We start from the raw sequence: 20,163 nt of genomic DNA on the forward strand, positions 1-20,163 counted from the left end.
CTCGTGAGATAACCGATAGAAAGAGTATGTGTTACAGAGGGATGGATTAGCCTGGCTCACAGGAGACAGGCTGAGCAGTCTACTGCGAGCTGGCCCTCTGGGGAGGTGAGGTGCGCGGTAGCTTCCCGGCCTGCGAGGATGGAGTGCCGACCTGAGGCTGGAGAGGGAGAGGACTTCTGGAGAGACAATGGGCTTCCGTCTCCATTGGAAGAAGCTGGGTTCCTGTGGCAGCACAGGATGGCGGCAACAGCAGCAGCGGCAGCAGCAGCAGCAGCAGGGTAGATGGACGAACAGTAAGGAGCAGAGTGGCTTCTCTCAGGCCTCTGCACACCCACTGGCCAATGTTGTCTGCTTGGGCGGCTCTTCGCACTTCAGTTCATTCTTCTGTAAATGCCATCCCAGACACCAGGTCCAATCAAGCTAACAACCAAAATCAGGCACTCCAGGTCTACCCCATGTCGGCTGGATACCCAAAGACATCTCCAAACGACAAAGACAGCGAGGTCGGAACCCTGTCTGATATGGTAAAGCCAGACCCCCTGCCAAAACAAAACAATGCTCTGTTCTGCTCCCAGAGCAGATGGCAAGATCTTAGCACTTTTATTTATTTATTTATTTATTTATTTATTTATTTATTTATTTATTGCAAGTGCATATGTGTGTGTCCAAGTGCATGCAAGTACAGGAAGGAGCCCGAGGAGGTCAGAGGTCACAGAAGCCCAGAACCGCAGCCACAGACAGCATACAATCACCGTGTCGGTACTGAACACTGAACTTTGTCCTCTGCACAGATAGTGAGCACTCTAACCACTGAGCTTCCCCTGCTCCCCGGAGGGCCCAGGGAAAGCTTAGTCTTTTGGTACCCTGTAACAAATATGGTAATATAGATTCATAACAGTTAACTAATGACCTTCTGTCGACTGATGTCACATTACATGATGAAGAAGTAGAGGAAAGAAAACACATCTGTTAATGATGTGTCTAAATGCACAAGCACAGCTAAATGGCGATTTCAGCCCTCCTTTCTGTAATGGGTCAGGTGGCCTCAGCTGGGATTTATCACCGCCTTCCTCCATTACCTGCTCTGTCTTCCTTCCATCCTCAGCAAGCACCTCAGCAGGTTCTGTACATGGAATAGTGACCCCCACATTCCTTCCTGAGGGGTCTAGGCCATTTGTTATCTTGCCTGGATTGGGTTGTTGTAGTTTCCTATTGATGTTTACCACAGGGTATGGCAAAAATCCTGCAAAACCTGTTAAACTCCAGACATACTCTTGTGGAGAAGCAGCCCAGGCTCCCTCTGGTCACCTGGACCAGTCACTCCTGGGTCCTAGCTGGTTGACTCCGGGCATCAGGAGCCGGAAGTGGCCAGAGGAAGCCTGAAGTCTTCCCTTCCGGTTCCATAGAATCTTTTTGTAACCGACTGAAGTTCCCCATTTGGAATAACAACATACAGGCAGCAAAGCACGTTCCGAGGAGGACAGGTTGTAAACGTGTTGCTTTTCGGTCACGGTGGATGGCGACGGATTACGCCGCTCTTTCCACTCCTGGCTGTGGGAGAAACTGTAGGACGAGGATGCAGAAAGGACTCTTCCTTTTGGAGACTCTGCCCCAGGCCTCCAGGCTCTTTTCACTCGCCAGTGCTGTGACTGTGACATTCAAAGTCCATCTCTCCCCCTTTTAGGACAAGCTGCTCCGGGATGGAGGGAATGTAGTTAAGGCAGTGGGTGGGGTCTGTGAGCACAGGCCCGCGGTCGCGGTCACACTTCTTTGTCTGTGAGACCAGTTCCTTCTTCAGGAGCAACACTGTGTGGAGCAGGAAGATGGGAACGAGGCGTCCTGTTAAGTCTGTGGGTGGTTGTTTTGGCTGAAGCGTTACACATGGGAGAGGCAAAGTCACACTAAGAGTAAGTGTGTCAGTGAAGACAAAATATTGCATTTCCTTGATGGAAGAGGGCCAGGCTAGTTAACATGACACCAACCTGCTGGCTAGACCCCTCAGCACCCAGAGAAGAGAAAGTGACATTAGATTAGACCGCTTTGGGTAAACAGTGGGCAGACAGCATGGACATTCCACAGGGGGCAGGAAAAGTGGGCAGAGCACGCCACCTCAGTGCAGCCATGTCACAGAGCTCTCAGAGGACCAGGATGAGGGAACAGCTTTACTAGACTGAGATTCGATTTAGGAGTCACATTTTCCTGCCTTCGAGTGTCCAGTAATCAAATTGTGTGTTGGGTGTTTGGGATTGGAAGTTAGTGGATTTCTGAGTTAGTAGGGTGAGTGGCCAACACCCACCTTCCTACAGAGGTTCCAAGGGTTCACACTGACACAGGCACTACCCTAGCCCTAGCTTTGTGCACGGATAAGCTCTGGAGTGCCTGCTGGGATCCTAGCAAGACTTGGCTCACAATCCCCTCTGGCTTGCTCGGATGGAATGCCTCCTGAGGTACAGGACATGCAGTCCCTATGCTCACTGGCACTAGAAACCTCTTGTGTGCACTGCTCCCCAGGTCCTGCACCCCATCTGTGCACCAGTCCAAGGGGGAAAGAGGGCCGTGCCTCCCAGTGGGCTGAGGGCCTGGGGTTTGCCTAGAGAGAAGATGGTTCAGCTCCGTGTTTTCTTTAAAGTCTCTGTGGAGCTGGAAGTCTGAAGCCTCCCGTGGTTGTTTGCTTTTGCAGCCACACGCAACCTCTTCCTTCCCCTGGAAATGCTAATCTGAGACAAGGCGGAGGCAGAGCTGTGGGATGTAGCGTTTTCAGGAACCATTTTCTTACAAATGGTGACAGATCTCAGCCTGGGGGTCCTTTGCTGAGAAACCCTGCTTGGAGAGCCCATTGCACCAATTCCTCTTTCGTCTATAAACCAATGTGACAGGCAGGGCAAGCCATGCTAGAACGTGAATATGAATGGATGCTGAGAACACCACAGTGCTGCAGTGTCTCAGGGGATGGTGAGGTTCCCACGCAATGGCCTGGCAGGCAAGCGCGGCTCGGCTTGTGCTCTGTGAGGGATGAAGAACTGTTAAGGCTTGCCTACTGCACTCCTTTGTTAAAATTCCAATATCGTTGACTTAGAACATATTCATGTCATTGAGGTAATAGCTACACCTACGGCAAAACAGCTCCGATTTTATAACTCCATACAGGATGTCACCACATCTTTCTTCAGAATCATGTAAGTTCCTCTGCCGTATCTATATTGCAGATCCAGGTTTGGAAAGAGTAGTTTGTTCTGCTAAGTGGCAGAGCCAGGGACCCCTCACCACCTTCCTCCAAGGAGCGTGTCTCTCCTAACCCAGCAGGATCTCCTCCTCGGAGATCACAACCTCAAGTGCTCTCATGCACCCCACAGATCTGTAGAATGTCTCTAAATCCAGGCCGAGAAAGGGGAGAGTGTGGCCGAGCCCAGTAGCTGCTTTGATTAACTTTGAGAAAATGAGACAGAGATGGAAGAAAGGGAGGCAAGCCCCGCAGCTGGAGGGTGGGGAGTGAAGAGGAGTGTGAAGCCACGCAGGGGAGACAGAGTGCTCAGACTAGCCTCAGTTCCTTTGAGGGCTGCAGCATGGTTCAGCGGTTAGAGCACCGGGTGCTCTTCCAGAGGTCCTGGCTCCTCCCTGGGAGGCACACACTGGCTCACAGCTGTCTGTCCCTACACTCCCAAGGGGCCTCCGAGCGTCTCTGCACACACGTGGTGCACATAGGCACTTGGGCATGCACACACATAGATCAGTAAATTCATAAATACTCTAAGTTCCTTTGAGGACAGACCTAGAGGTAGAAAACATGGACTTGTCTTAGTTTCTGCTTGTTTTAGCAATTTTCAGACTTTGTTAAGAATCCTTTAGAAGTCTACATAATGTCTTGATTTTGAAAAGCGCCAACTGCTGCCTTAGGGTGCTGACTATGGTCTGAGGTAATCACAGGTCTCCTGACCACCACGCGGCCTTAGGTCAAGATGCCAGCACACAGAACACGCAAAAAGAAGATGCAACGTGCCTTAGGGTGCAAGCAGCCAAAGAATCATGGCCTACAGCGTTGCCCTGGGAGGGTTCCACAGAACCCCCAAGCTTGTGCTGGACCTGCCTGTAACCCCAGCTCTCAGGAAGCCAAGGAAGGTGGAGCTGGAGTTCAAGGCTGAAGCACAAGCAAAACCAACATCCAACAATGCAGGGCAAGGCAGAGCAGAGCAGAGCAAAACAGTATCAAAGCCTCAAACTAGTTGGGAAGGAAACTGAGATGCTTATAATGAATCCTTTTCCCCTCCGAAGTCTCAATCATTCCCTTTCCTCTTGCACACATAACTAGAAGGAAGAGTCCAGCCTTTCTCTGGGAAACTGTGCTTCACAGCGTCAGTCTTGACCACTGTATACACACGACGCCCTGTGCACTGGCATGGTCCAAAGCCATTGGCTCACCCAACCTCAGCCTCACTCTCTCTTCTCTGGTACCAGTGCCCGGGGTGGGGGAGGGCTTGACGCACAGTAGATGGGGCTGGACCCTGAGGCCACACAGGCTTCCAGGTCCCCAAGAGCTCACTGACTGTCACCGCTTTGCAGTGCAGCCTTGCTGCTGTGCTTGGAACTGTCTTGGCAAGGCCAGTGTGTCACAGTGTTCTGGAGGAGGATATATATATTCAGCTCAAAGCTTGATTCATGGATAGTTCCACAGGTAGGACAAGGGGTTAGCTGAGTGAGAAATTACCCTGTGCCTGGACAGAGCTGTAAGCCATGTGCAGCTACTGCACTGGATACCAAGAAGGGAGCTTTTCCTTAGCACGGCCATAAGCATTTCTGCTATTACCACCGGTTCTTACTTCCGTGTGCTCACTCCCGTGTCACCTTGAGCAAAAACTCATCTTGGCTCCCGGCTCTATGGGATCAGGCCATGGGTGTTTGGCCTGGTAGGCTTGGGCAGAAACTCTGTAGACAAGAGGATGTGGCAGACGTCTAAGCTCCAGAAGCTTAGCGGACAGTTACCTGGGGCTCAGCTCTTGTTCAGGGATCTTGCATTGCCCGACATTGTGTTTGCCACGGTGTGATAGTATCAAGGCCACACACAAACTTCATGTGTCCTTCTGCAGATAAGTTACACAGGCATATCTAGAATCCATGTGATTTCCCCACAGACTGGGCAGAAGTCTTCTGGTGGAAAAGGTGGTTCTAGGAGGGAAGTGGGTTGGAAGACAAATTAACAACTTTATGGCGAGGCCTCTTCTCCTCTCTGGGTCACGTCTGAGTTTGTTGGGGTGAGCTGTGTGGCCTTGGATGCGCCTCTCCCGCTTTTTCAGGGATCGTGTCTGCTCTGGTTAAGAAGCTGGGGACCCCTCAGAACGCACCCTTTCCCTCCCTCAGCCTTGACTTCTGCAAACTTCGCTTAACTGATGGCACCTCACCAGTTACCAGGAAGCTTATCTTATCTGGGGACACATCTGCCGACTCTCAAGAGTGCAACCTTGTCTCTTGGCGTCACACAGCAAGAGGTGTGGGAAGAAGCTGGGACCCCAGTGATGCCGTTGGGCTGAGGAGGGCTGAGGCCCGGAAGGAGACTCAGAATTCCTCTCTGCTCCACCTTCAGACCAAACAGAGGACCCTGAAAATGAATCCGTTTGATCAGAAGGTGAACGCCAAGTCCTTGCGGTCTCTATGAGCTTAGTAGATGCAAATGTGGCAAGCATCCTGAAGGCACCTTTGCTAGGGGGCACAGAATGTCCAGGATATTTGTGTGTTTTGGGCTGTTGGCGATTTTCATTTTGGATGTTGTGATTTTTGACAATATCTATTTTTACCAACTGATGAAAGTCTCAGTTGTTGGGGACATAAAGCTGAGTGAGCCAGAGTGTCCTCCCAGATTTCATATGTGCTTTGATCTGCGTAGGAATTTATTTAAGCGGGAAAGGGGAAGTCACACGGTTTCATGCAGGAGGGAGGTTTCTGCTCGCCAGATTTTATCCACATACATAATTCAAGAAAATTATGTGGAAAGACCGTACTTTCTCCAATGGTTTCTTGAATATTTTATCATGGTGTTTGCTCTAGGTGCCTGTTGCCTTGACGGCAGGAGTTGCAGAAGTAATAAATGCAGAGAAGTGAAGCTAAGGAGAAAACCCATCCACCATCTTACCCTTGTAGAGGGACATTGCCAAGAGTTTGCGAGTCTTGATTTTAGACATTTCCTACCATGTCTCTGTATGTGCATATGCACATAAACACATATTGCTGTACACACGCATGTGTTGACCCATGTATGTATTAAGATCTTAGCATAAACTGCCTTTTAAAATATTCACAGAGTTTGCAGCTTTCTCGAGATACAGATGACGTGATGGCTTGCACATTGAGTTATGCAATCTGGCGAGTTTTGACACAGGCATATATGCTTGTGACGCTATTGCCACAGTGAGGATAGCGAACATACCTATCAAGGTGCCGTTTCCACATGCATTTGGAGGTTCTTGGCTCTTGTCTCCCACGGAGAGCACCTCCATTTGTGGTTGTACGTCAGTGGGGAGTCCCAGTCAGTGGGGAGTCCCAGAGCTTTCTGCACTAAGGATGCTCTCTGCCTCATCCGGCTCTTTCACTCCCCAGAGCCTTTGGAAATATTCACCCATCACATTGCGCATATCAGCATGTCGCTCTGCTCCCTTTACTGTTTGTGACAGTTGACATTTCTTTTGAACATTTGTACAAACTTAGTAGTGTCAAAGTTTCCCCTCTGACGTGGCTCATTTGTGTCATCTTCCTTTTTTTTTTCTCTCCAGTCACCATGTCTAGAAGGAGGCTGATCAATTTTAGCGATCTCAACAAACCAGCTTTTGCCCTCATTGGTTTTTCTTCATTGTTTTTCAGTGTCCTGTCTCTTTTTTTTTTTCTATGCTGATGCTGTTTCCTTTCTTTGGACTTTTTGCAATTTCTTCATTTATATTTTTCTTAGTTTCTTAGGTGGCGGCCAGGACTCTTAGTTTGCATCTGTCACTCTTGTCTAGTCCAGGAAGTAAGTGCTGTGAGATTCCCTGTCATTGCATCTTGTCATTTTGATACAAGTATAGATTCCATTTCAACTTAATTCTAAATGTATCTTCCTTTTCTTCCTGACGTCTCTGAGTTGTGTATTGGTAAATGGTCTATCACTTCGTTTCTGAATATTTCCATTTGTTAGACTAGATAGTGTCACAATTGTTGAAGGAAGAATGTTAAAATGTCTGGCTATGATTCAAGATTAGCATATCTTCTCTTTAATTTTCAAGTTTTAGTTTTCTTCTGTTTCAAAATTCTAAAATTAGGAACAAAATTTCCTATGTTTGTTATAGTCTTAGGTGGATTGACCCTTTATCATTACTCAGTGGTTCTCTTTATGATAAGATATATATATGTCTAATATACATCCTCAATTAATATACATAAAGTAAATATATTATATATTTCTTATAACATTATATGAAAATGTATTATATATTTAAGTTTCGTTTTAATTAAATATGTAACAGTATGTATTTATAAAATCTACCTTGACAAAGATGAACACAGTGTCCAGGTGTGGGAGCTCAAGCTTGAATCCCAGCACTTGGAAGGGAAGCAAAACACAGCATTCCCTTCCTGTGGTCAATGAGTTTGTTTCTGTCAAATATCTAGATGCACACATGACGAGAGCATGTGTTATCTCATCAGACGGAGGCACATATCAGTTGAAGAGTGCCGGGACTATCTCTCAGCACAGAAGCTTTCTCTGATAATGGAAACCTCCGTGCTGTCAGCTTCCTGATGCTACAGACGTCACGAGGCCCACTGGGCATGAGTTAGAGCAGAGCTTCTGACCTTGTTGTTGGGTGAAAAAATGGAAAAGAAAATGGAAGAAGGAAGAGGAATGTAGTCATTCCATCCTAGTAGGTCCCTTTGGTGTATCCTTAAAGACCCAGGAGAATCAGCTGTTCATTTACAGGGCTACATGGATTTTTGTCTATTGCAACTAAGCAGGCCGCTGTAGAACTTAGCAGCTCACAGAGGAAATGCTGATGACTTTCATGGTTCCCAAGGGTCAGGGATCAGAGGGAATGAGGTGGTATGACTTAGATGAGCCTGGAGAATTCACACTCGGTGACTGTGGTCAGGGACTATTGCTCCTGTCTCTCCAAGCACCCCATCTGCTTGGGATAGAGCTTCTCTGAGGGCGAGCAAATCCAGAGAGACGATGGCGTGTGGTCACAGCCGGCTTAGGAGGCCAGGCATCTGGACTTACACTGTGACACTGACTTGCCTGGGCAGGACAAGTCACCTGGGACCCTCTTCAAAGCTCCTTTTGGGAGAGCTCCTGATTAGCTCCCAGTGCTCACCTCTGCTTAATCTAAGAACAGGCAGAGACAAGAATCTTGTTAGAATGTGGAAAGATCTTTGCAAGTTTCATAGAAACCGCTACTTTTGGAGAGGTTTGTATGTTTTCCTCTCCCCTCTCCTCCCCTCTTCTTTCCTCTCTACCCCTTCCCCTCTCCTCTTTCTCCCTTCCAGCTTCTCTCTCTCTCTCTGTCACTGACTCTGTCTCTGTCTCTGTCTGAGACAGAGAATGTAAAAACCAAGATTTTAGATCAAGCTTATTTATTTTCCAAGTGAGCAGCTCCATTGAACATGACTCGTATCCTTCAAAACCCGCACGAAGTACCTATGTGCACTCACATTCAACAGGACTCTCCTGAACCTTGGAGGGGAGTAAGCACAGGGCTGAGCTCTAGAGCTCGGCCTGATGTAAGTGTTGACTCTTTCAGGACAGGGAAGGAGTTACTGCCGTGTTCCCCTTTGCTGTGTTCCCCTCTGCAGGTCACGTTAGCAAACTGGACCTCACCAAAGGCAACCGCTTCCATCCAAAGCACCGAAGACTGAATCAGCTCCTGAACAGAGATTTTCTCCATTGTGGAGTCTTGAGAGTTCCAAACGAGTTTACCACTCTGTGCCCAAAACCAAGCTGAGCGTGCTCAGAGACATCGTCATTAATTGCTGATTTGTACAGATCTTACTCTGCTCTGCTTTCTTATGCGGACGTGCCTTAAATTTTCACCCCCCCCCCCACATACACACACACAACCCCCAGCTAGCTTTGGCTTTAGGATATTTGGTCTTGAAACACTTTTTAAATCTCTGCTGTTTTTGTGGGGGTTGTTTCTATGACTTTTTTTGTCGTTTGTTTGTTCTGGTGTGTGTGTGTGAATACCTCAGGAGGCCAGAGGCCAGCTTGCAGGGAGCCAGCTCTTTCCTTACACTGCCTTCATCTTGGGTATGTAGCTCAGGCTGTCAGGCTTGGGGACAAGCGCCTTCACACCCACGAGCCATCTGACCAGCTTCAGAAACCCCTTGTCACATCTGCTTTCACTGAGGAGGGCTAGCTCTAAGAAGCACAGTTCTTTTTACTGGATGGAAAATGAGGGTATATCAGACTGGGCAGGAGTGAATCCAAGACATTCTGGTCTATTTTACCAAGGTAGCTGGACTGTGCTCTTCCTGTGAGCTAGATGCGATGCAGCCATCTCTGAATGCACACTTTTCAGCCCTTACAAACAGACACGCACCAAAGCCATCTAGGGCTTCTGAGACCCCTCATATGTTTCATTTTATTGCTAGCCCTCCAAGACCTTAAGATTGGTCTCTCTAGGTTTTGTTGAAAACACCACTATTCATTTAGATAGTACCAAAGACGTAGGTGTGAGGGATTATAAACACTGTTCTAAAGATAAAAAATTGTGGCAGACACAGGTCAAGCTCTGAAACATTGTTATTGTCATATTCATATGTCAGTAACGATGATATAAATAATGATATCAAGAGATCTAGAGTTACGGTAGAACCATAGGCCAGTGGCTTCCTCAGGAGGAAAGATCCTCGTATCAGCTTGTTCTGGGTTGATGTGATAAACACAGTGGCAGAAAGAAACTTGGGGAAGGAAGGTTTATTTCTTTTTACACTTCCCTGTCAAGCCCACCGCTGAGGGAGCTCGGCACAGGAACTCACTCAGGAACCCGGAGGCAAGAACTGAAGCAGAGGCCGTAAGGAAACTGCTTACTAGCCTGCTCTCCCCATTGCTCAGTCTGCTCTCTTAGACAATCCAGACCCCTGTGTACGGTGGCACGCTCACAGTGCCTGGCTAGTGCCACTTAATTATTAAATGAGGAGGTGCCCCAAAGCCTTGTCCACAGGCCAATACGATGGAGGCGTTTCTCACTTGAAGTTTCTTCTTCCCCAATGATTCCACACTGTGTCAAATTGAAAAAATAAAAACTATCCAACGCAACTATAGTTTTACAGCAACCCTTCTAACTTTTAAAAGGAGTTTGATCATTACGAACGCCTTACTTTGAACCCCAAATTTTCAGACTCATGAAATGTTACGTCCTCTCCCCGAGTTGTTCAGGGATGTGTCCCGTGAGACCGAGGCTGTGTCTCACACGTGTGCTTCTGTTTCTGGGATAATGTTGGGCCTATCAGCCAGCGTGTGCTTGATTGCGTGTGTGTGCTTTCTCCATTCTCTCGCAGTGGGGAAGGAGGGACGGGGGCTCCATAAACTCACGCTCCACGTGGAGACTGTGGGAGGCGGCTGGGTTTGCTGCTGCCTTTTCAGCTCTTACTCGTGATGTCCATAACTGCAGAGTCGATTTGGCTGAAATACGGGGAGGGGAGTCACTGGCTTCATGACACAAGGACAAAAGACAAGGCGTGAGACCAGAACCCAGGCTCTGCCTTACATTTGCTCCTCCCTTGACCGGATGTGACAGCGCCTGAGTTTCTAAGAGCTCCGCCTGGTCAAAGTCCTAAATGTTGTTGTGCCAAATGAAATGTGCAGGTATGAGGCATAAAACCTTTAGTATTTGTTAGGATAGATTATCTTTACATAGGCTTTTTACTTAACAGCAGCAATGCCCTTTGCATAAGAGATTATTCTGAGAAATAAAAAAAAAATGTCCCAAATTACACAATAAGTAAGAGAAAAAAAAAAAAAAAACAACAAACAGATATTACCTAAAGCTCACATTCTTTCTCCACATGAAGATCTTTGGTTAATTACACATCCCCATGGTTCCAAAGCCACTAATGTCACAGAGAACAATTGTAGGGATAATGAAAGCCTACCTATTTAGAATTTTAGAGTCCTTAAAGTGAACCCAGAGATCTTTATTACAAGAGGCCATTTGGAAACAGATGAAAAGAGCCCTGTTGTGGGGGCCTTGGATTCTGCCTTGGCTTGTGCCAGCCAGTGGCATGGGTAAGAGAACCATCCTCCCAGCGTCCTGTCAGGCTGTGGAGACTGCAAGGGATAACGTGAGCTTAGTCAGTGCACAAAGAGCTGGCTGCACACACTTAAGTTCTTGACGTGTGCCAGCATCTTCGGAACCTTGACGCAGAAATGTCAACAGTAAAGCTGGCTGCAGAAATGCGCACTGTCTCTCTTGGAGCACAGCTGCAGGGAACTCTGTTTCATCTACCTGCTCTCTGAGGACAGTGAGAGACCTGGCAGGAATCGGGCTGGTTTTCCCACAGTCCCCACCAAGGATGGCAAAGCGCACTGTAGATGCTCTGAGAAGGTCCTCGGAGATAAGTCCAAATCTGGAAGTGCATTGCATCTCTAAGGCGAACAGGGGAAGCAGCGAAGACGGTGACAGCGATCTCCGAGTTAGGGCAGTCAGCTTCTGTCTATCAGTAACTGGTAGACAGTTACTTATCTCAGCTGATAAGGAGCCTGGGAGGTTTTACAGACAGGGTGGTGACCACATTTGCATAAAGCTATTAGAGAAGTTGCCTCTAAGAGCTGACAAGGTCTGGTGCTGGGACGCTGAGGAGGAAAGATGTCTAGGATCTCTGGCTGATGGTGAGTGCCTTGGAAGAGGTTTCTTTTCTTGTTGTTGTTTTATCAAAAATAGGTTTATCTCAAAGGGAAAATCCTTTTCCAATACAAATTTAGGTTAAAGATAATAATTACTACAACCTTTGTTTGTGAGAAGAATAGTATTATTAATGGAAAAAAAAAAAAAACCAAGCTACTGCGTGATAAGGCTGAGATCTTGCCTCTGGTGCGTGAGTTGGGATTTCGGGCTACAGTGTTGAGGTGCGCTGGGATGAAGCTGTGAAAGGGTGTCAGAGCTACCACAGGCTACATCTGAGTGGAGGTTCTAGGTTATATCCATACATGATCCTTGGTTGAATGTCAGTCTCAGAAAAGACCCTGTGCCCAGATATATTTGGTCCTTGTGGAGCTCCTATCCTTTCCCCATCAGACTAACTCCCCTTCTTTCTTATGATTCCCTGTACTCTGCCAAGTGAGGGGAACAGGGACTATTTCTAACAGGAACTCAATGACTGGCTCTTTGGTCTCCCCACCCCCGAAGGGAGGAGCAGTCCTGTTAGGCCACAGAGGAGGGCTTTGCAGCCAGTCCTGAAGATACCCGATAAAACAGGATCAGATGAATGGGGAGGAGGTCCCCCCTATCAGTGGACTTGGAAAGGGGCACGGTGGAGATGAGGGAGGGAGGGAGGGACTGGGAGGGAATGAGGGATCGGGACACGGCTGGGATACAGAGTTAATAAAATGTAACTGATAAAAAAAATAAAAAATAAAAAAAAGAAAGGGTGTCAGAGCTCAGAACACATATCGAGAATGCACATGGATTTGTAGGTCATCCCTGGGCACCACATACACTAGAAATGACAGGATGAAAGTTCCTGGTTGAAAGTGTTTAGTGAGAGGCTGTAGGTATTGATGTGAGGAGGGATGGGACATGAGGCGGACAGTGAGGGATGCTGAGGGAATGGGATGGTCAGGGCATCTCTGAGGAAACCCTCCCTAGTCCTGCTGCTTGCTTTATCACTCCAGCTGAGAGTCTTGTCTCTCTGAGGGTTTCCGGAAGAATGTAAGCAAACTATGTCAGAACTGGTCCTAAAACTCTCCCACTGAACATCTGTTTCTCATCGCTGGTTCTTTCAGGCAAATAGGAAGTGCAAGCCTGTATCTGCAAAGTCTCTAACCAGATCCTCAAGCCTCTGGCATAGTGCTGCCCTAGTCTCCTCAGGAACATCTGGACCCCACCTCAGTCATTCTCCATAAAGAGAAGTTGAGATGGACAGTTCAGAAGTGCCCATCTGCATTTAAGCCCTGTTCTTTTCCTTGTCTGCTATCGGGGGCATTGAACCTAGCACCTCATGCATGCTGGCCAAGTGCTCTAGCACAGAGCCCCACCCTGCCCCAGGGTTTAGCTCCTGTTCCTGTGCTTATTTGCTGTAGAATTCTGGGAAGCTTGGCTGTCTTGGTCAATTTTTGAGTTCCTTCTCTGGAAAGCCAGCACCTTGGTTCTAAAACCACGCTCAACAGGCAGTTTCTAAAGATGAAGTGTTGTGAAAAGAGAAAACGTTTAGTGCCAGGAGTTCATTGTTGTTCTTCCTGCCCTGCTCTAGGCATGTTCATCTACTTGTATATATATATATATATATATATATATATATATATATATATATATATATATATACCACATACTATTACAAGCTAGTACATAGATGAATTCTGGTCCTTATAAAATACCTTTTATATTGTTATTCATTCATTGGTTGGTTGGTTGGTTCATTTTTTAGTTCATTTCTTCTTTTGCTCCTTCCTTCTTTCCTCCCTCCTCTTTCCCCTGTCTCCTTCTTTCTCTCCTCCATTCCTCTTCTCTATATTTCTTTCCATCCACATCTCTCTGTATCCTTTCTTTGTCTTTGGAGACAGAGCCTTGCTACGTAGCCCAGGCTGGCCTCGAACAGCCTGTCAAGTACTAATACAATGTTGGCGCTTCTCTCTTCATGAATGCGTGTTAGAGGCAGCGGGGTTGCAGGGCAGTGGCCAAGCACACGCTTAGCACAGCTGACGACCCACCCAACTGCCAGCACGCTAAAGTAAAACCAATCCAAACGAAAACGACCATCTTTGCTCTTCCTGTTTATCTTTTTTCTAACTAACTGTAAGAGGACAGGGTTTTAAGCAAACATACTTTCCTAAATGTCACTGATTGGGTATTACCCTATAGTATTTTCTTTTGCTTCACGAAGCCTCCACACTTCCTTCCGTCCTTCATCTCAGTGCCCTTAAAAATATTTTCATCATTCAGAACCTACATCAAAATACAGTCCTGCGCCTAAATCTGCTTTGCTTTTCATCCATGACATTGGCGTGAAAGTGCTCAGGACTCAAGAGGGTCGACCCTGATGACTCCCTAACTTGCTTTTACGTCTCCCCTATTCCTTCCTTACTTGGGCTTCAGGCTTCGGACTCTCAGTTCTCTCCATCCTTCTTCAGCAGGGCCCCAGCTGGCCTGGTCCTCCCTTCTGGGCTGTGCTTCTGCTGTTGCCTGAAAGCCACCTTCCATGGTAGCCTGCTCATGACATCTGTTGTAGCATCGCTCCTGGACCTGTCCCTTTATTTTCTCCTTAAATGTGCCATGATCTAATATTTCCTAAATACCTTTGACTTACTTAGGCTGTTTATTATCTCTTTCTTCTAGGGTCAAACTTCCCCACAGCAGGTAGTGTTGTATCCCTCTGTTCTGTCTGGTGCATTCCAGTGGCTCCCGTGTCTAACCCCCACAGCAGCCTGACGGTCAATGTGTTACAGTTGAAGGCCCATTTGAGGCAGAGTTGGCATGTTCCACTGTAAAAAAAAAAGTCTAAAGCCTGGAAATACTTACCAATGTGTCACCAGCCCTGAGTTCAGTTCCCGGTCCCCAGGTAAAGGTGGAAGAAGTAAGCTGACTCCATAAAACGTAGCCTTTGACCACTTCGTGTGTGCTAGCACAGCATATCCAATCATCATCATCATCATTGTACATTAAAAACATGAATCAAGAGAATTCCTTCTAGAACAACTTGTTCTCGGAGTTTTTGTTAGGAGTCACCGGCTTCCAGGGAGTGTGGCGAGGGTTTATAAAATGCTACCGCAGTCACCAGGAGTGCTTTCTCCTGCCGTGACAGACCCCACAAACGGCTGTAGTACGGGGACCTCCTGCCACATGGAGAAAGTCCCTAATCCAGCGATGGAGACATGCTCAGCTGGGTGAGACTGGGACCTCTGCTCACCAGGCCATGCTCAGCAAGGCGGCATTTCCTCTTTCCAGGAGACAGACCCTTGCCCCCTCCCTTTCCAGTGAAACACAAGCTAGTTTCCATCCTGACAATCTGCAACCTTCACTGCTCAGCGTCACGTAAAGAGAGGACCTGCTGTTCGGTGTTGGGTGATTTTGCTTGGGGTATTTGGGGAAGAATTTGCTTTTTTAGGTTTGAGCGACATGGCGTTTTTCGAACGTGCCGTCTTGGGGAGCCATCAACCCGTCACGTCCTTACAGCAGTCACTCCGGGGACTATTCACACGTTCACTCTAGGGGTTCAGTCCGCACACTCCCGAGTCATGTTCAGATTTGACACAATGGATGTGGTTTGTTGGTGGACTCTTCTTTAAAAGCTGTTTTATCTGGTTCCTCTTAGTCCATGTACTGTGTAGCATGTAGACGCGTTATGCATGAGGTGGGATAAGTTGCCACAAACGTGTAGGCGATGAGCCTCACCTCATTTAAGACATCACCCCATGTGCTTCTCATGTCCGCCTCTGCAGACAATTACCCTCTCTCACTGTCCACACCACCCAACCCCTTGAGGCATATATTCTTTCCCGTGTGACTTCTTTCATTCATAACGTTTCTGGGATTAATCGATGTTGAACAAATCGGTGGTTGATTCCTTCGTATTGCTCAGCACCGTTCTGCGAGCACAGACGGTGGTTCTTGGGCATACTGGTGGTCACTGCAGAGTGTCCGGTGTGTGCTGTGTAAATCAAGCCACTGTGGACAATCACGGAGCAGTCTTTTTGTATGCGTACATCTTTATTTCTCTTACACTAACAGATAGGGGAACTCCTGGGTCCTACAGCAAATATTTATCCAGAAATGACTGAACTGTATTTCTGTTGCTTTACATGCTCATCAGCTGTATATGTGCAATGTCTGAGGTCTGCAATTTCTTATCGTCTTGCCAATACTTGGAACTGCCAGTCCTTTTTAAGAATTGGATAGAAACTAGAATTGTATAATGGTTTAATTATGTTAACATCTATAACAACTGATGATTCTGAATATTTTTTCCATGAGTTTATTGTCAAATGATGAAGTTTTCCTTTTGTTAAATTTCACTTTAGATTTTTTTCTCATTTTTGAACTGGCTGATACATTTTCTTTTATATTGGCTTAAAAGAGAATTTTGTGAATTACAGGTATACAAGTCATTCTTCAGATTTTATTTATCAGAAACTCAGGGGTAATATATATAAATTTCAATGTCTTTTGAAGTGCAGACAATCTGACTCCTGCGAAGTCCACTCTACTCATTTTTCTTTGATGAGTAGTGAAGTCATTTGCGTGCATCTGGTTTAGATTCTTTTCCTGTGCTAACTTATAGAGATTTTATGTTATAAAATATGATCTATTTTGATTTGTGTCTGAAAATTTTTCCACCTAGCCGATTTTTCCATCATCACATGTTGGAAAATTATCATTTTTCCATACTTATCTGTATACTTTCATCAAATGCCAATTCCCTTCCTGATTGAGTCAGTTTCTAGGTGTTTCTTTCCAGTGTTTGGCTGCTGTGTGTAACTGTGCCAACACCACACTGGTACAGTGAGTCTAGTTCTGTATGAAGTCTTACTATCAGGTTGTTACGGTCTCCAACCGTGTTCCTTCTCTTTGAAAGAGTGTTTTGGATATTCTAAGTTCTTCAACTTTTCTTGCAAATCTTAGAATTCCCCTGAAAAGTGTACACACACACACACACACACACACACACACCACATCGCTGCTCAAGGCCTGAGTGGCTCTTACTTGTGATGCTGGGAAAAATCAGAGCCACAATGACCTGTACCCAAGGGAAGATGCACCAGCAGTCAATTGACTATGACAAATCCATGTCCCAGTGACAGAGGTCAGGGGCCTGCGAGGCTGCTCTGAGGCCTGAGTGGCTCTTACTTGTGTCTTAGTCACTGCACATGTGCAAACACTTAAGACTGTTTGTCTCGTGAGGACTGCCACCCCCTTCCTGGCTTCTTGCTGAGAAGATTTTACCATGGATCATGCCTGCGTGACTCAGGCCTGACCTAACATGAGAGGGAAGAAAAGACCGAGTTCTGGAGAGCTGTAGCCCCTGGATCAGGGACATTACTCTTGTTGTGCCCTACACGCCAAGGCTTGATGCTCAGACCCAAAGATCTTCCTGCTTGGCTGACTTGGCTCATCCAACCAATATTCTTTTCGTGGCAAGCCTGGTTTCACACGCGGATCACCTAGTAATGTAAATGTCAAAATTACTTTGCTTCTAGAGCTCATATTCCTGCGTGTGTGTGTGTGGGGGGGAATCAGAAAATGAACAAACACTGCTCTTTAGTGGGATGTTAGAAAGTGGCAAATACCCCAGAGAAGTGGAAAGTGGGGAAGGAGATAGGCATGGAGACACTATAGCTTCTAGCTGATGGACCAGGAACTCACAAGGAGCGCTGGGGAGCGGAAGCAGCTCACATATAATAACTGATGTAAAGGTGATCAAAGCATGTTACATGCCCCCATTTGAATGTTATTTCCCCATTGAAAGGAATGATTGCTGGCCCACGCTCATTGAGGAGGAACCTTGAAACATCTTGTTAAAGGAAAGAAACCAGACGCAAGAGGCTATATTGTATCAGTCTGCTGATACTAGACATTCAGACAGGGCAAAACGTTCAGACACAGACAGGGTTAGGCTGGGATGCCCAGGAGGGGTAACAGGGAGAGACTGTTACAGGTCTAGTATGGAGGCAAAGAAGAGAATTTGCAGTTGGTGTTGGCGATTGTTCAACGCTGTGAAAGGACTGTCAGGGAGTTGTACACTTTGAGGTGCATCATTTCATCGTATGTGTGTCCACCTCAGAGTCCAGAGTAACAAGAGAAAAGAAAATGAAGAGTTAAAAAATATTATCACTGGTGAGGCAGTAAAGGCGCTAGGTGCCGTGTCGGGCAACCTCACCTTGACCCCTAGCATCCACGTGGTGGAGGAAGGGAAACTTCCGTGAGCTGTTCTGTGGCTGCCGTGTGTTCCCTGGCTGCTGTGTGTGTTCCGTGGCTGCCGTGTGTGTTTCACGGCATTCGTGCTTCCCTGGCACATGTAGGTACACACACACACTCATGAATAACTAAATACGTTTACAAGAAAGCTAGAAGCAAAATAAATAAACAAACAAACGGAGGAAGGAAGGAAGGAGAGAAGGAAGAAAACGAGTTCCCAGGTGTGCTGGCTGGTTTTTATCCTCTTGATACAAACTAGAGTCAGCTGGGAAGAGCGAACTTCAGCGAGAAAACTGCCTCCATCGGACTGGCCCGTGGGCTATTTTAATTGCTATTTGATGCAAGAGGCCCCAACTCACTCGGGCCAGCGCTATCCCTGGGCACGAGGGTCTGGGCTCCGTGAGAGGTAGCTGAGCAAGCCGGGGAAAGAAAGGCCTTGAGCAGCGATCTGATCTCATTCCTCTCCGGTTCGGCTCCCGGTCCTCATCTTGTGCTCCTTCTGTGGCTTCCTTCAGTGACGGAGTGTGACCTGTGAGCCAAACAGGGCCTTCTCTACCCACAGGGCGCTTAGGTGCAGAGCAACAACAGAAGGCACCCCAGGGCACCGAGCCCTGGTGAGAAGAGCTGTGATAGACCCGGGGTGGAGGAGGGGAGTTAGTCCACGAGCAGCTGCGAGGAGGTGGCGGGAGAACAGAGCAACAGGCGCAGGCAGTCTGCCTTGTCCCTTCAGTTAGCGGGAAGGATAAAAAGACACAGGGCTGAAGAGTCGACCCGCAGCTTCCTACCGAGGAGTACACACGGTGTTCAGGGCTTTGGCCTCTCCTCTCGCTTAAGTAGCTTAAGTAGATGCTTAGGGCTTCTCCGGGCTCAGCGCCTTCAGAAGACTGATGAGGCTCCAGAAAACTCCCGCAGGTAGAAGGTGACGCTGTAAATGAGAAAGATGAGGGCGGAGGTGGGGGACGCCACAGGCAGAACAGGGTTCACAGGTCAGCCCACTCGTCCTTGTGGGCGGACTCTCTGCCAGGTGTGGGTGGGCGGTGGACCGGGCATGAGGATTTTCGCTCTGAGCCGATGCCCTGAGCTCTCAATGGATGCAGGAAAGGCTGTGGAGAAGCCAGCTCTCTTGGCAGTGTGTGTGTGTGTAGGTGACAAGGCTAGAGGACCAGGGAGTAGGCTGTGCAGGTAGGAAGGCTTTAATATTTCTGCTTGTTCTGGTTGCTGGAGCAGAAGGGACAGCAGAGAGCGACAGAGCTTGAGTGCCCTGGAGAAGGTGAATCAGGGATCCAGGAGAGAACGTGCCCATGAGGACAGGCTGTATGAGACCTGTTGGTGACTGCTGCCGTCTCCACACACAATTTCATTAGGAAAAGAGAAAAAGAAAAGTAAAAGACAATAAAACGTTCCTTAATATCAGACAGACGTATCTTCGCCTCATACTTGCTATCTTAGTATATTTTTTTTTTTTGCTGTGATAAAGAAGCTGAAATAAAAAAAAAAAATCAAAGAGAAAAATATTCTTTAACTATGGGAGGACAAAGTAATTAATTGTTTCATTGTTCTAAGATCTCCTGAAAGTTACGGAACTGCTCATGTTTGTATGCTTTCAATGTGACAAACAGTTCCTAACTCCCATGGTGGATCTGAGATGAGATCAGGGTACAGGTAGCCAGCGAGGGAGGATTCACAGCATTTGCAGCTTACACTTGGCTGCAGCGTTGGGCAAATCAAATGAATAAGCTTCGCATCACATCCTGTTACAGAACAAGCCCGTGCCGTGCTCCGAGTGCAAGGACTGGCTGCTCTCCCGGCGTCGCCACAGGAATTTGTTTCCATTTCCTTCAGCGTAAAAATGTCAGGGAGACAGACGATACGTAGACATATCAGGGTTCAAAAATGCAATCCCACATGAGGGCAATGAGTGCAAAATTGCCTTCTATTTCTATTAGGCTGATTTTGAAAGCAAGGTTTGAAGCCATTATAAAAGAGCAGAAAAGCTGGCAGATGCTGGACGGATTCTGATGGACCTGGCTACTGTACATCTCCTGTCTGGGTTATTGATTGAGGCCTTCCTTGTCTTCTTATT

General features: G+C 47.2%; 1 protein-coding gene across 3 annotated transcripts in view; it reads left to right on the forward strand.

Annotated features, from left to right (window-relative positions):
* The window catches only part of Il1rl1 (interleukin 1 receptor like 1), a 48,838-nt gene that overhangs the window by 9,653 nt on the left and 19,022 nt on the right, over positions 1-20,163 (forward strand). Inside the window, exon 1 of one of the 3 annotated variants that reach the window (XM_021661972.2) lies at positions 11,742-11,842. The exons of the other annotated variants lie outside the window; for them this stretch is intronic. Within the exon in view, the coding sequence (XP_021517647.1) occupies positions 11,840-11,842 (3 nt within the window). The 5' untranslated portion in view covers positions 11,742-11,839. Of the gene's footprint in view, positions 1-11,741; positions 11,843-20,163 lie in introns of those variants that run through there. 3 annotated transcript variants of the gene reach the window in all.

This window comes from Meriones unguiculatus, chromosome 16 (assembly GCF_030254825.1).
Source record: "Meriones unguiculatus strain TT.TT164.6M chromosome 16, Bangor_MerUng_6.1, whole genome shotgun sequence".
NCBI classification, from domain to species: Eukaryota; Metazoa; Chordata; class Mammalia; order Rodentia; family Muridae; genus Meriones; species Meriones unguiculatus.